The sequence below is a fragment of the Daphnia magna genome, linkage group LG3, assembly GCF_020631705.1.
Source record: "Daphnia magna isolate NIES linkage group LG3, ASM2063170v1.1, whole genome shotgun sequence".
Taxonomy (NCBI): domain Eukaryota; kingdom Metazoa; phylum Arthropoda; class Branchiopoda; order Diplostraca; family Daphniidae; genus Daphnia; species Daphnia magna.
The window spans coordinates 12,769,370-12,782,151 of NC_059184.1; the positions used below are offsets into that span (position 1 = coordinate 12,769,370).

Genomic DNA, 12,782 nt, shown 5'->3' on the forward strand with positions numbered 1-12,782 from the left:
AATAATTAGATATTTTGATTTTATTCATCTTTTTTGGCTTCTTTTAAAAACTCTGGCAACGTCGCATGCATTTCAAAGTAAAAAAGACCGAACGAAAACGTCAAACACGATTCTGAGCGGTGAATGTGACAATATAATTTCACTGTATCTATTTATTAACCTAGTGTTATCATATTCTATTCCCATTTGAACAAAGTTAATTTAATTTTTTAGTTTGACACCTATTTATCTTGAAAATGGAGAAACGGTACATGGATTCACCCATTGATCTTCTACGGTTTGTCCTACACATCCAATATCGCTGTATCTTCTTCATTGTAAATAATTTTTGGCTTCAAGGAATGGAAGACTACTTCGAGCTAAAGATCTCGGGCTTACCCCAACAGCAAATTGCTCACTTGAAATCAATCAGAGCTTTCCTAGACTTACAAGGAAACTTAAATCAGTTTCCAAAGTACAATTTAGTAAAGCATTGCTGAACACAGATGGTATGAATAGTATCAGTTTTAGCACCCAAGCTACACAAAGTTCTCTGCAGCAAGAAAACCAATCCAATGTAGAAGATACTCTAAACATTTCACATTTTAATGACGATGCCATCTTCAATCCAAATCCTCACAAAGGAGTGCTCACCATTAATGGCAAAACATCTGAAGTAATCCAAAAATTTACAACTAACTTTTTAATTTTTTAAAATCATTCTATTCTTCAGATTATTGTCACAAACACAATTGCCTGCAAAATGTTGGGATATTCATCTGAAGAACTTCTTACAATCAAATTTAAAGACCTTGTAATCAGAGAGAAATCACAGCTAGCTCTAACTGACATGATCTTTGATGAAAAAGGAGAAGTTGTTATCTTCAATGGAAAAGTGGTAATTTAATGCTACATTGTTGAAAACTAAGATTTTGAATGACACATATTTCGTACTAGATTGAACTCAAGTGCAAAGATGGTTCTAAAGTAGCTGTATCTGTTTGGTTAACAAATACTGAGGACAACGCTGGCAATAGTTTGTACGTTGCTGTCATTGAACCAGTGCAACGTGTAGTGTCCTATCTCCTCCTAGACGAATTCGGATTGATAATGGCAGCTGATGAAACATCAACTTCCCTTTTCCACTGCAGCGAAGAAGATTTTGTTGGACATAATATCATCAAGTGGATCCCCAATATCATCTGGCCTGCTTCTTCTGATGATTTGGACCAAGTGTGTTTGTACAGTTGTAAATATCATTCAACGTATTTCGTTATCGTTGTTAAATTCGCAGGAGAAAAAAATTCAGAAAACAACAGGTTCTAACGAGTCAAAACAGAGTTTCCCTCTCACGCTGCGGCTAGATCATTACGAAGGAGATAGTGTTGCCAGCCTATCGGAAACTACTTCTTTACTACCCTGTTACTCTGCTACAATCTGGGTTTTCACGAACATGAGCGGAATGTTGCTTATTACTAAACAAGGTTGTATTATTGATTGCAATTCCATTTTCGCTCAGCTCGCCCTAGGATATACTCGGGAAGAACTTGTTGGAAAGGTAGAAATATTTAGTAGAAAATTAGGAACGCAATACCCACAATCACATTATTTTTTCGCTATAGGAACTGAGCTACATTTTACTTAACTTTTCAAGCGCACAGTGCGGTCACTTCAGCAGCGAAGTTCACCATGAAAATGGCTCTTTCATCCCGACATCGTATTTTGTTAACGGCCCGCTTGAAGGCACAGATATATATCAAGTTTGGATGGCCATAGCATCCTCGGTGAACAGCGGAAAGTCAGTAATGGGTGCATCAGAGCTATCTAAAAGCAGAAATTTTAGCATCATTCAACCTGAAAGAGTATGGTACGATTTTTTTTCTGCATTTGTGATTACTGTTTATATTTTTCGTCGGTCTCAAGGACGCGTCAAAATCCGAGTGTCAACCTTGAGAGTAAAGAGAATAGTATTTACAAAGAAGATATGTGTACGGGAGACTACTTAAAGAATTATCAGGTAAATAAGTTTCTAAAACGGGGTAGCACTAACAAGTTTTACAGGAACTTGTGCCTTCTATTATTTTATACATTTACGTATATATATATATTTTAAAATTTTGTATACCTTTTTTCTTATTGAATTTTTTTAAATTTATTGTTATTGTTATTTATTTATTTATTCATCTATTTATTTATTTTTTTTTTTTTAAAATACCGTTTGCCAGGTCGTGAAGCAAATTGGCAGTGGAGGTTTTGGTTGTGTTTATCTAGCATATGGACTAATGGATAGCAAGTTAGTTGTGACGAAGTTCATAAAAAAGTCCAAAGTGTATAATGACAGTTGGATTTCAACGGACGATGGACACCGCCTTCCAAACGAGATCTACATCTTGATTCGCATCCAGCATGAGCACATCGTCAACATGATTGACTTCTATGAAAATGATTTTTACTTCCAGTTAGTCATGGAAAAGCATGGATTTGGTATGGATTTATTTGAGTTCATCGAGAAAACCAATGGTGTTCCGGAACCTCTTGGAGCCAACATATCTAAACAGTTGGTAGAGGCTGTTGACTATCTTCATTCGCATGGCATTCTCCATCGAGACATCAAAGATGAGAATGTCGTATTGGACGACCGATTTCACGCTAAGCTGATCGACTTTGGTTCTGCTACATACCTAACAGATAAACCGTTCAAAGCCTTCTGTGGCACATTTGAATATTGTAGTCCTGAAGTGTTAAGAGGTAAAATGATATTTTAATTTAATTGTTATACTTCCGTTAATTGCGCGATTTTCACAGGAAACCCCTATCGAGGACCAGAACTAGAGGTTTGGGCTATTGGAGTAACAATTTATGTCCTGGTTTTTGGGCGCAATCCCTTCTCTGGCATCGAAGAAATTTTAAAAAATTCGCTAGAGTTCTCTGATTCAGCTTCTGCGGATCTGCAGTACCTTTTAAACGGAATGATGAACCGATCCGTAGAAGATCGATTCAGTTTGCAAGATGCATTGCAAAGTAAATGGCTGAATCAAACAGTATTTTTAGATAATTACGATTTCTACGATATCTGTGATCTTGAAAGATCATGCGTGGAATTTCAAAATTCGCGTTATATTCTTGACGAAGGCCCCGTAATTTCGCTGGCTACTTCAACTCCCTATAGAAAAGCTAGTGATCCTGCGAAGAAAAGCCTTGATCATTATTCTTTTGATATTCCTGACGGAAGTGTACATTTTCAAGCGTCCGAGCTGGTTTTCAACGAAATATCTAACAATGCAGATTAACAAGTAATACACCGTGCGAAATTTTTCTATGACAAATCTTAATTCAATGTCTAATATGTCACATTGTTACACATACCACTTAACCTATTGGTGCCTTCTGACGTTGAAATAGACTTGCTTTATTTAGGTTTTCTGCAATCTTATTGCCAAAAATCGTGATGTTCGCGCTATCGCAGTCTGTAATCCATACTCGGCAGTGGGATATGACATGGAACAGCGGAAACCTAGCATAATGAAAGAAATATCTCACCAGGGATCGAACTTGGAAACTCAAACACTATCCATCCTCAAGTGCCTTATTCGTTGAGCCTCATAACCGTGTTTATTTCTACCAGCAGCTGTGGAATCGTTGCTGTGTACTATATTGTAACATAAAATAAAAAAAAAATTATTTGTTGTTAACATTTCAAAGCACAAGAATTGCATTACTAAGTGCAGCTTGTGCAATTGGCAGCGCTTTGAATACGTATCACCAGGTGTCGCGTTCGTCAGGGTGTTTAGTAAAAATCTGTAGGGATACGTAATCATCATGATGTCTCTAACGTGTTTGCAAAATCAGGTAGTATATTTTTCTTATTTGTATTATAATTTTTACGGAGATATAGTGATCTTTTACATAGCTCTTACCGTTATCGCAAATATTCGGAACATTTGGAAGTTGGCAAAAGGTTCCATCAGCAAGGGTTTTCACCAAATCTAAGAATTCAGATCCGTCTGAATCAAACGGTGTTCATACCGATAGTCCGACCCCAGTATGTTTTACTATAATTTGAAGACCTTGGTGTTTTGGAGTAAATTATGGATAATTGTAATTTAATATAGGTTTCCAATGTGTTTGCAGCTTTGTCCTATCATGATGTAAACCATCTGCTAGAACAAATATCCCCAGTGTACCGGCAGTGTAGAGCAAGACCTGCTTCCTTCTCCCAAAGCCATGTATCTGCTAACACTTTCTTAGAGAACAAACAAGGCTATCGCGAAAATGTGTGTTATCACTCGTTAATTCTACCTTTCCAAATTCGGACTTTCAAAACCTACAGAAGTGGTGATGTGAATATTCAGAACACATCAGTAACTGAGCGTTTAAGATCAAAATTTCAAGGTGGTGATGTCAAACGTCTTGCTTTGGGAAATGTCCATGACATGACAGCTAGAGATATAAAAGGTTTGAAAATGTCAAATAGCATAATTTATACATTTTAACATTTTCCCCACCAACAGCTCTTTTAGGGAGTGAAAAATTGGCACCTGAAGAACAAGCACGTTTAAAGGCATGTTGTGTAACTTAAAAATCTTTTTCTTGATTGTAAGTAAATATGTAATAATATCATATTTATGTATTAGATAGCATTTGCTGAAGGTTACCTAGCGGCGGATCCAAAGAAAAATCCTAGCAGAGCCATGCGAGCTTTAAAAGTAACCCAGTACATCTTGAGTGTGCTGATATTTGCAGCAATTCTTTTCACATTTATGGGTAATATGATTCCCAAGTTTATCCAAGTCTTTACCGCTAATTCTGTTTATTAGGCACATTCGGCGGAAGTTCAGTATTCAGAGTATCTGTTGGAAATGGGAGTGAGGTAGCTCCCGAAGAGATCAATGTTACTTTTGATGACGTGAAAGTAAGTAGATGTAGTGTGAAACTTAGAGTAGTGATTTTTTAATTATTAAAAGCCATTTTAATTGTCGTAGGGTGTCGAGGAAGCTAAACAGGAGCTAAAGGAAATTGTAGAATTCCTTAAAAATCCAGAAAAGTTCTCTACACTTGGTGGAAAATTACCAAAGGGTGTCTTGCTAGTCGGTCCACCTGGAACAGGCAAAACATTGCTTGCGCGAGCGGTGGCAGGAGAGGCTGGAGTTCCTTACTTTCATGCTGCTGGACCAGAATTTGATGAAATTTTGGTGGGCCAAGGTGCTCGCCGGGTCAGGGATCTTTTTAAGGCAGCGAAAATGCGTGCTCCATGCGTCATCTTTATCGACGAAATAGATTCGGTTGGAGCAAAGAGATCGAGCTCTGTCCTACACCCTTACGCTAATCAAACAATCAACCAGCTTTTAGCGGAAATGGATGGTTTTCATCAAAACGAGGGTTAGTGTTCTGCATTGCATAACGTTAATTAGAGACTGAAGACAATTTTTTTAGGCGTAATTGTTCTGGGAGCGACGAATCGGCGTGATGATTTAGATAAGGCACTTCTTCGTCCAGGTAGATTTGACGTCGAAGTTCAGGTTCCCGTTCCCGACTTCGCCGGCCGCAAAGAAATTCTTCAACACTATTTAAGCAAAGTCAAGCTAGCTGATGATGTCGATGTCGAACTGTTGGCTCGGGGAACAACGGGATTCACCGGGGCAGACATAGAAAATCTCGTGAACCAGGTTATTTCATCCAACCACACCAGTGACGTCTCTAGTTTTCCAGACGTTTCTAATAGGAGTTATAAATTTCATAATAGGCCGCAGTACGTGGTGCAATAGATGGAGTTCCCGCCGTTACAACCAAATACCTTGAACAGGCACGAGATAAAGTTCTTATGGGGCCGGAAAGGAAGTCAAGAATCCCAGACGAGGAAGCCAATTTGATTACTGCGTACCACGAAGGAGGCCACACGATCGTGGCTCATTATACACAAGACGCTCATCCATTACATAAGGTATCCGCATCTCTTAGTCAAATTAAATTTTTAATTCAATTAAAGCATTCAAATTGCACAAATGTGATAGGTAACAATCATCCCACGAGGTCCTTCTCTTGGACACACTGCCTATATCCCTGAAAAGGAACGCTATCATGTGACCCGATCTCAATTGCTTGCCATGATGGATGTCGCAATGGGTGGAAGAGCTGCCGAGGAACTGATCTTTGGGCACGAGAAAATTACATCTGGTGCATCCAGCGATCTTAAAGTAAAACGATAAAATGTATACAACTTTCCGGATCGTTCTAATCTTCTCTGGGTTTACAGCAAGCTACGTCAATTGCAATGCATATGGTGAAGGAATGGGGAATGTCTGAAAAGGTTGGATTCCGTACGATCGAACAAAGCAGCGGTTCACTAGTAGTTGTTAATGATCTTAGTCCGCAAACGTCTGAACTAATTGATTCCGAAATCAAACGGATTCTCCAGGTATTTAATTTCCCAATTTTTAAACAAAAATATAATCCTAGCAAATTTAATCCAATATCGTTCCAAAGGAGTCCTATGATAGAGCAAAAGCTATTCTGAAAGAACACAAGGAGGAACATAAAATGCTAGCGGAAGCATTAATGAAGTACGAAACTTTGGATGCTGACGATGTCAAATCAATACTGACATCAAAGAAAGACTACTGATTTATTTACGTTTGGACCCAACCTCTAGCTGATAACAAAGACAGTTCTTTAAAATTATTTCTTACGAGAAATACACTCGACGATAGCCAAATCAAGGATATGTGGATAGTAAATGTAATTTTTCATATTAACGTTAAGTAATTGAACATATAACATATGTTACGTATTTTCCTGAGGAATCCCTATTTCCCTTATTGTGGCCGTAATGGCTTCATCTATCCGGCTAGATCCTGAGTTGGTGGGCATAGATTTATTACCACACGAGATTACGCCAATTAACTGTGAAAGCATAGAAACAATAGCTTGACCTAAATTTTAGTTTTGATTATTTTAGGAAATTGTGCTGTTAAAAGATATAAATTACCCTGTGTTTCAATGGACTGTCTCACTTCATCTAGCTGCTGAAGATTTGCCTGCAAAAGTTCAATGACTTGCTGTTTATGATCTTCAGGTTCTCCATCCCATTGAATTGGATTAATGGTCTGTGACATTCCTGGATCATGCTTGGATTTCTTTGATGGTGGTCCCTCTACAAAAAAGAATATGTTTCAGATATTCGTGTGTAACAAAGTATAAAACTTATCACCATTCACTTGAATGGCATTAACATTGACAGGTATTGCATTTTCAGTAGGTTCTCTTCTAGATTCACTAGATGCCACTTGAAATGCAACTTCAGGACTGGTAATAGCAACTGTTTTCCCAGTTGCAATTGCATCTAGTACAGTAAAGAATGGCCATGCTCCATTTGGATCTTCTTCCATAGGTCCTTCAGCCTATATTGATAAACCATTGGGTTACTTATTAAACACACTTTTAATAGTTACAGAATCTGATCCTATAACCTGAACTTTTTTTGCTAGCTTATATTTGGACCATAAATTATTCCACTTCTTCTGTGCCTGATATGGGGTCTTAACAAAACAGAGGAGAACTTTTAGATTTGGAAGGAACTATGATTACCATAGCACTTAGAGGAAAAAAGTCTTACTACATATGCTGCTAGACCCATATCTCTCAAAATCAACCTAAAAAAATCAACATATGAATAATCTTTAGAAAAAAAAACATAAGATTTGAATTTTTCTCAATTGTTGTTATGGCAGTAATTAAGAAAACTTTACTAACTGCCAGCCGTGACGCGATGTATTGCGTTTCTTGGTAAACATTTGACGACGTTCATGACGATATAAGATAAACTGTAAGGTTAAATCATCTGTCCCTACAATCAAGATGAAACATTTGTGAGCAGTTTCTGACTACCAGGCATTCTGAAATGCAGACAACCAAATACATCTTTGAATTTTGAACTTAAAAGCAGTAGACTTAGAAAGTAGACTTCGAAGAATCGCCTTGAAACTCAACTAGTTACAATGACATTCCTTTTCTAAATAGATCGCGTTTACCCATCGCCATTACATTTGAAATTCATGCAGGCCTTTAAATCTGGAGTTTTAATTTCATCTGCAGAATCCATCACAATTAAAAACAAGTGAACACCCAACGTGCATTAACAATACAAACTTAACAAGTCAACTTAAGAAGCTTTCTTCAGAAGTTTCCGATAGGAGGGAAGGGACATGGACTACTATAACTTAAGGACGGGACTCTTTGACAATTCTTATGTCGGCCATGTAATTTCTTTTCATTATTATTAAATTGAATATTAAAAAATAATTATTGACTTACCAAATATCCCTATACTGAAAATTAACCCTTAATGAGATATTTCTTCTTTTCTATCAGAAAAAAGGGGGAAAAAGGCGGGTCGCCAGTGCCATCTAGGAACAAAAAATCTCAACCCATTGCTTATTTTCTTTCTATAATTTCGAGTTCAGTTGTCAATCAGCAAGAACTTGTGATTTTTGGTTGATAGATGGCATCGGCGGGCCATCCTTTTCCCCCTCCTTCTACAATTAAAATCGAAATATCTCCTTAAACTAGGGGCCCTCACTCCGTTCAGGAAGTTCCCGATAGGGTACGGCCTGGTCGCCAATTTCCCATAATATCTCGGAAACCGTTTGCTCTTCCGGCAAAACAGACTCCGTATACATGTCCTATGAGGCGTGCGCTGATCATCAACGCCTTCATCCCGCCTTTCCACTTTTGTCAAAATCGGCCAAAAATGACATCTCTTGAAATTCTCCAAAAATCAGACAGAATAATCGAAATTGAACGCTGATTTCGATTTAGTCATTGGTTTTCTCTTTAGACTAGCCGTTAAAAAAATTAACGAAAACAGTTCTGTTAGCGCACCAACTTCATTTGTGGTTTTTAACATGTAAATGAAAAACTATAAGACCAATAGAAAAATAAACCTGATTTCCGTGATTTTCATTCAATTCTGAATCTAAATCATGTATTTTAAGCCAAATTTGAAATTTGGTCAAAAATGAAAAAGTGGGAAGGGCCTAGCCTTCCCACTTTTGTCAAAATCTACCAAAAACGACATCTCTTGAAATTCTCCAAAAATCACACGGAATAATCGAAATTGAACGCTGATTTCGATTTAGTTATTGGTTTTCTCGTTAAACCAGCCGTTTAAAAAAATTAACGAAACAGTGCTGTTAGCGCAACAACTTAATTTAGGGTTTTTAAGGATTAAATCAAAAACTATAAGACCAATAGGAAAATAAACCTGATTTTCGTGATTTTCATTCTATTTTGATTCGAATTCATGTATTTTAAGCAAAATTTGAAATTTGGCCAAAAAGGAAAAAGTGGGAAGGGTATAGCCTTCCCACTTTTGTCAAAATCTACCAAAAACGACATCTCTTGAAATTCTCCAAAAATCACACGGAATAATCGAAATTGAACGCTGATTTCGATTTAGTTATTGGTTTTCTCGTTAAACCAGCCGTTTAAAAAATTAACGAAACAGTGCTGTTAGCGCAACAACTTAATTTAGGGTTTTTAAGGATTAAATCAAAAACTATAAGACCAATAGGAAAATAAACCTGATTTTCGTGATTTTCATTCAATTTTAATTCGAATTCATGTATTTTAAGCAAAATTTGAAATTTGGCCAAAAATGAAAAAGTGGGAAGGGTATAGCCTTCCCACTTTTGTCAAAATCTACCAAAAACGACATCTCTTGAAATTCTCCAAAAATCACACGGAATAATCGAAATTGAACGCTGATTTCGATTTAGTTATTGGTTTTCTCGTTAAACCAGCCGTTTAAAAAATTAACGAAACAGTGCTGTTAGCGCAACAACTTAATTTAGGGTTTTTAAGGATTAAATCAAAAACTATAAGACCAATAGGAAAATAAACCTGATTTTCGTGATTTTCATTCAATTTTAATTCGAATTCATGTATTTTAAGCAAAATTTGAAATTTGGCCAAAAATGAAAAAGTGGGAAGGGTATAGCCTTCCCACTTTTGTCAAAATCTACCAAAAACGACATCTCTTGAAATTCTCCAAAAATCACACGGAATAATCGAAATTGAACGCTGATTTCGATTTAGTTATTGGTTTTCTCGTTAAACCAGCCGTTTAAAAAATTAACGAAACAGTGCTGTTAGCGCAACAACTTAATTTAGGGTTTTTAAGGATTAAATCAAAAACTATAAGACCAATAGGAAAATAAACCTGATTTTCGTGATTTTCATTCAATTTTAATTCGAATTCATGTATTTTAAGCAAAATTTGAAATTTGGCCAAAAATGAAAAAGTGGGAAGGGTATAGCCTTCCCACTTTTGTCAAAATCTACCAAAAACGACATCTCTTGAAATTCTCCAAAAATCACACGGAATAATCGAAATTGAACGCTGATTTCGATTTAGTTATTGGTTTTCTCGTTAAACCAGCCGTTTAAAAAATTAACGAAACAGTGCTGTTAGCGCAACAACTTAATTTAGGGTTTTTAAGGATTAAATCAAAAACTATAAGACCAATAGGAAAATAAACCTGATTTTCGTGATTTTCATTCAATTTTAATTCGAATTCATGTATTTTAAGCAAAATTTGAAATTTGGCCAAAAATGAAAAAGTGGGAAGGGTATAGCCTTCCCACTTTTGTCAAAATCTACCAAAAACGACATCTCTTGAAATTCTCCAAAAATCACACGGAATAATCGAAATTGAACGCTGATTTCGATTTAGTTATTGGTTTTCTCGTTAAACCAGCCGTTTCAAAAATTAACGAAACAGTGCTGTTAGCGCAACAACTTAATTTAGGGTTTTTAAGGATTAAATCAAAAACTATAAGACCAATAGGAAAATAAACCTGATTTTCGTGATTTTCATTCAATTTTAATTCGAATTCATGTATTTTAAGCAAAATTTGAAATTTGGCCAAAAATGAAAAAGTGGGAAGGGTATAGCCTTCCCACTTTTGTCAAAATCTACCAAAAACGACATCTCTTGAAATTCTCCAAAAATCACACGGAATAATCGAAATTGAACGCTGATTTCGATTTAGTTATTGGTTTTCTCGTTAAACCAGCCGTTTCAAAAATTAACGAAACAGTGCTGTTAGCGCAACAACTTAATTTAGGGTTTTTAAGGATTAAATCAAAAACTATAAGACCAATAGGAAAATAAACCTGATTTTCGTGATTTTCATTCCATTTTGATTCGAATTCATGTATTTTAAGTAAAATTTGAAATTTGGCCAAAAATGAAAAAGTGGGAAGGGTATAGCCTTCCCACTTTTGTCAAAATCTACCAAAAACGACATCTCTTGAAATTCTCCAAAAATCACACGGAATAATCGAAATTGAACGCTGATTTCGATTTAGTTATTGGTTTTCTCGTTAAACCAGCCGTTTCAAAAATTAACGAAACAGTGCTGTTAGCGCAACAACTTAATTTAGGGTTTTTAAGGATTAAATCAAAAACTATAAGACCAATAGGAAAATAAACCTGATTTTCGTGATTTTCATTCAATTTTAATTCGAATTCATGTATTTTAAGCAAAATTTGAAATTTGGCCAAAATGGCCAAAAAGTGAAAAGGAGAAAGCCTTCCCACTTTTGTCAAAATCTACCAAAAACGACATCTCTTGAAATTCTCCAAAAATCACACGGAATAATCGAAATTGAACGCTGATTTCGATTTAGTTATTGGTTTTCTCGTTAAACCAGCCGTTTCAAAAATTAACGAAACAGTGCTGTTAGCGCAACAACTTAATTTAGGGTTTTTAAGGATTAAATCAAAAACTATAAGACCAATAGGAAAATAAACCTGATTTTCGTGATTTTCATTCAATTTTAATTCGAATTCATGTATTTTAAGCAAAATTTGAAATTTGGCCAAAAATGAAAAAGTGGGAAGGGTATAGCCTTCCCACTTTTGTCAAAATCTACCAAAAACGACATCTCTTGAAATTCTCCAAAAATCACACGGAATAATCGAAATTGAACGCTGATTTCGATTTAGTTATTGGTTTTCTCGTTAAACCAGCCGTTTCAAAAATTAACGAAACAGTGCTGTTAGCGCAACAACTTAATTTAGGGTTTTTAAGGATTAAATCAAAAACTATAAGACCAATAGGAAAATAAACCTGATTTTCGTGATTTTCATTCAATTTTAATTCGAATTCATGTATTTTAAGCAAAATTTGAAACTTGGCCAAAAATGAAAAAGTGGGAAGGGTATAGCCTTCCCACTTTTGTCAAAATCTACCAAAAACGACATCTCTTGAAATTCTCCAAAAATCACACGGAATAATCGAAATTGAACGCTGATTTCGATTTAGTTATTGGTTTTCTCGTTAAACCAGCCGTTTCAAAAATTAACGAAACAGTGCTGTTAGCGCAACAACTTAATTTAGGGTTTTTAAGGATTAAATCAAAAACTATAAGACCAATAGGAAAATAAACCTGATTTTCGTGATTTTCATTCCATTTTGATTCGAATTCATGTATTTTAAGTAAAATTTGAAATTTGGCCAAAAATGAAAAAGTGGGAAGGGTATAGCCTTCCCACTTTTGTCAAAATCTACCAAAAACGACATCTCTTGAAATTCTCCAAAAATCACACGGAATAATCGAAATTGAACGCTGATTTCGATTTAGTTATTGGTTTTCTCGTTAAACCAGCCGTTTCAAAAATTAACGAAACAGTGCTGTTAGCGCAACAACTTAATTTAGGGTTTTTAAGGATTAAATCAAAAACTATAAGACCAATAGGAAAATAAACCTGATTTTCGTGATTTTCATTCAATTTTAATTC

General features: G+C 35.7%; 3 protein-coding genes and 1 long non-coding RNA gene across 11 annotated transcripts; 2 read left to right on the forward strand and 2 right to left on the reverse strand.

Moving 5' to 3' along the window:
- The first annotated feature begins 57 nt into the window (after positions 1-57).
- Positions 58-3,305, forward strand: LOC116918223 (PAS domain-containing serine/threonine-protein kinase). 3 transcript variants are annotated; one of them, XM_045170859.1, is made up of 10 exons: positions 58-144; positions 214-277; positions 340-655; positions 713-877; positions 937-1,212; positions 1,274-1,537; positions 1,602-1,846; positions 1,903-1,996; positions 2,205-2,727; positions 2,785-3,305. In XM_045170859.1, exons 2-10 carry the CDS (start codon positions 237-239, stop codon positions 3,267-3,269), a joined length of 2,409 nt encoding a protein of 802 aa, XP_045026794.1. In that variant the 5' UTR covers positions 58-144; positions 214-236; the 3' UTR covers positions 3,270-3,305. The 3 variants fall into 3 exon arrangements, with proteins under 3 accessions (XP_045026794.1, XP_045026793.1, XP_045026795.1); XM_045170860.1 differs by having other exon boundaries at positions 91-119; XM_045170858.1 differs by having other exon boundaries at positions 64-277.
- Positions 3,306-3,372: 67 nt separating this feature from the next.
- Positions 3,373-3,799, reverse strand: LOC123470538. Its single transcript, XR_006644233.1, has 2 exons — positions 3,699-3,799; positions 3,373-3,628 (listed from the first exon to the last, which is right to left on the reverse strand). It is a non-coding gene; the product is annotated as an uncharacterized LOC123470538 (long non-coding RNA).
- LOC116918225 (ATP-dependent zinc metalloprotease YME1L) lies at positions 3,669-6,695 on the forward strand. 2 transcript variants are annotated; one of them, XM_032923877.2, is made up of 12 exons: positions 3,669-3,828; positions 3,890-4,021; positions 4,092-4,434; positions 4,491-4,540; positions 4,614-4,743; positions 4,797-4,891; positions 4,962-5,358; positions 5,413-5,645; positions 5,723-5,920; positions 5,991-6,173; positions 6,233-6,394; positions 6,463-6,695. In XM_032923877.2, the coding sequence occupies exons 1-12, from the start codon at positions 3,799-3,801 to the stop codon at positions 6,598-6,600; spliced, it is 2,091 nt and encodes a 696-aa protein (XP_032779768.2). In that variant the 5' UTR covers positions 3,669-3,798; the 3' UTR covers positions 6,601-6,695. The 2 variants fall into 2 exon arrangements, with proteins under 2 accessions (XP_032779768.2, XP_032779769.2); XM_032923878.2 differs by having other exon boundaries at positions 4,500-4,540.
- On the reverse strand, positions 6,583-8,180 carry LOC116918236. Of its 5 annotated transcripts, none has more exons than XM_032923903.2 (7): positions 8,020-8,180; positions 7,729-7,822; positions 7,592-7,628; positions 7,446-7,514; positions 7,187-7,376; positions 6,965-7,129; positions 6,583-6,879 (listed from the first exon to the last, which is right to left on the reverse strand). In XM_032923903.2, exons 1-7 carry the CDS (start codon positions 8,075-8,077, stop codon positions 6,854-6,856), a joined length of 639 nt encoding a protein of 212 aa, XP_032779794.1. In that variant the 5' UTR covers positions 8,078-8,180; the 3' UTR covers positions 6,583-6,853. The 5 variants fall into 5 exon arrangements, with proteins under 5 accessions (XP_032779794.1, XP_032779789.1, XP_032779790.1 ...); XM_032923898.2 differs by having other exon boundaries at positions 6,583-6,908; XM_032923899.2 differs by having other exon boundaries at positions 6,583-6,908; positions 7,592-7,653; positions 8,020-8,179.
- Positions 8,181-12,782: the final 4,602 nt, after the last annotated feature.

Coding starts and splice junctions, on each gene's coding strand:
- LOC116918223 (XM_045170859.1), top strand. CDS start 237: ATGGAGAAACGGTACATGGATTCACCCATTGATCTTCTACG. Junction 1,538..1,601: donor GGGAAGAACTTGTTGGAAAG/GTAGAAATATTT, acceptor TTTTCGCTATAG/GAACTGAGCTACATTTTACT. Junction 2,728..2,784: donor TAGTCCTGAAGTGTTAAGAG/GTAAAATGATAT, acceptor CGATTTTCACAG/GAAACCCCTATCGAGGACCA.
- LOC116918225 (XM_032923877.2), top strand. CDS start 3,799: ATGATGTCTCTAACGTGTTTGCAAAATCAG. Junction 4,435..4,490: donor GACAGCTAGAGATATAAAAG/GTTTGAAAATGT, acceptor CCCCACCAACAG/CTCTTTTAGGGAGTGAAAAA. Junction 4,892..4,961: donor TTACTTTTGATGACGTGAAA/GTAAGTAGATGT, acceptor TAATTGTCGTAG/GGTGTCGAGGAAGCTAAACA.
- LOC116918236 (XM_032923898.2), bottom strand. CDS start 8,077: ATGGATTCTGCAGATGAAATTAAAACTCCAGATTTAAAGGCCTGCATG. Junction 7,629..7,728: donor ACATCGCGTCACGGCTGGCA/GTTAGTAAAGTT, acceptor TGATTTTTTTAG/GTTGATTTTGAGAGATATGG. Junction 7,377..7,445: donor AGCTAGCAAAAAAAGTTCAG/GTTATAGGATCA, acceptor TTATCAATATAG/GCTGAAGGACCTATGGAAGA.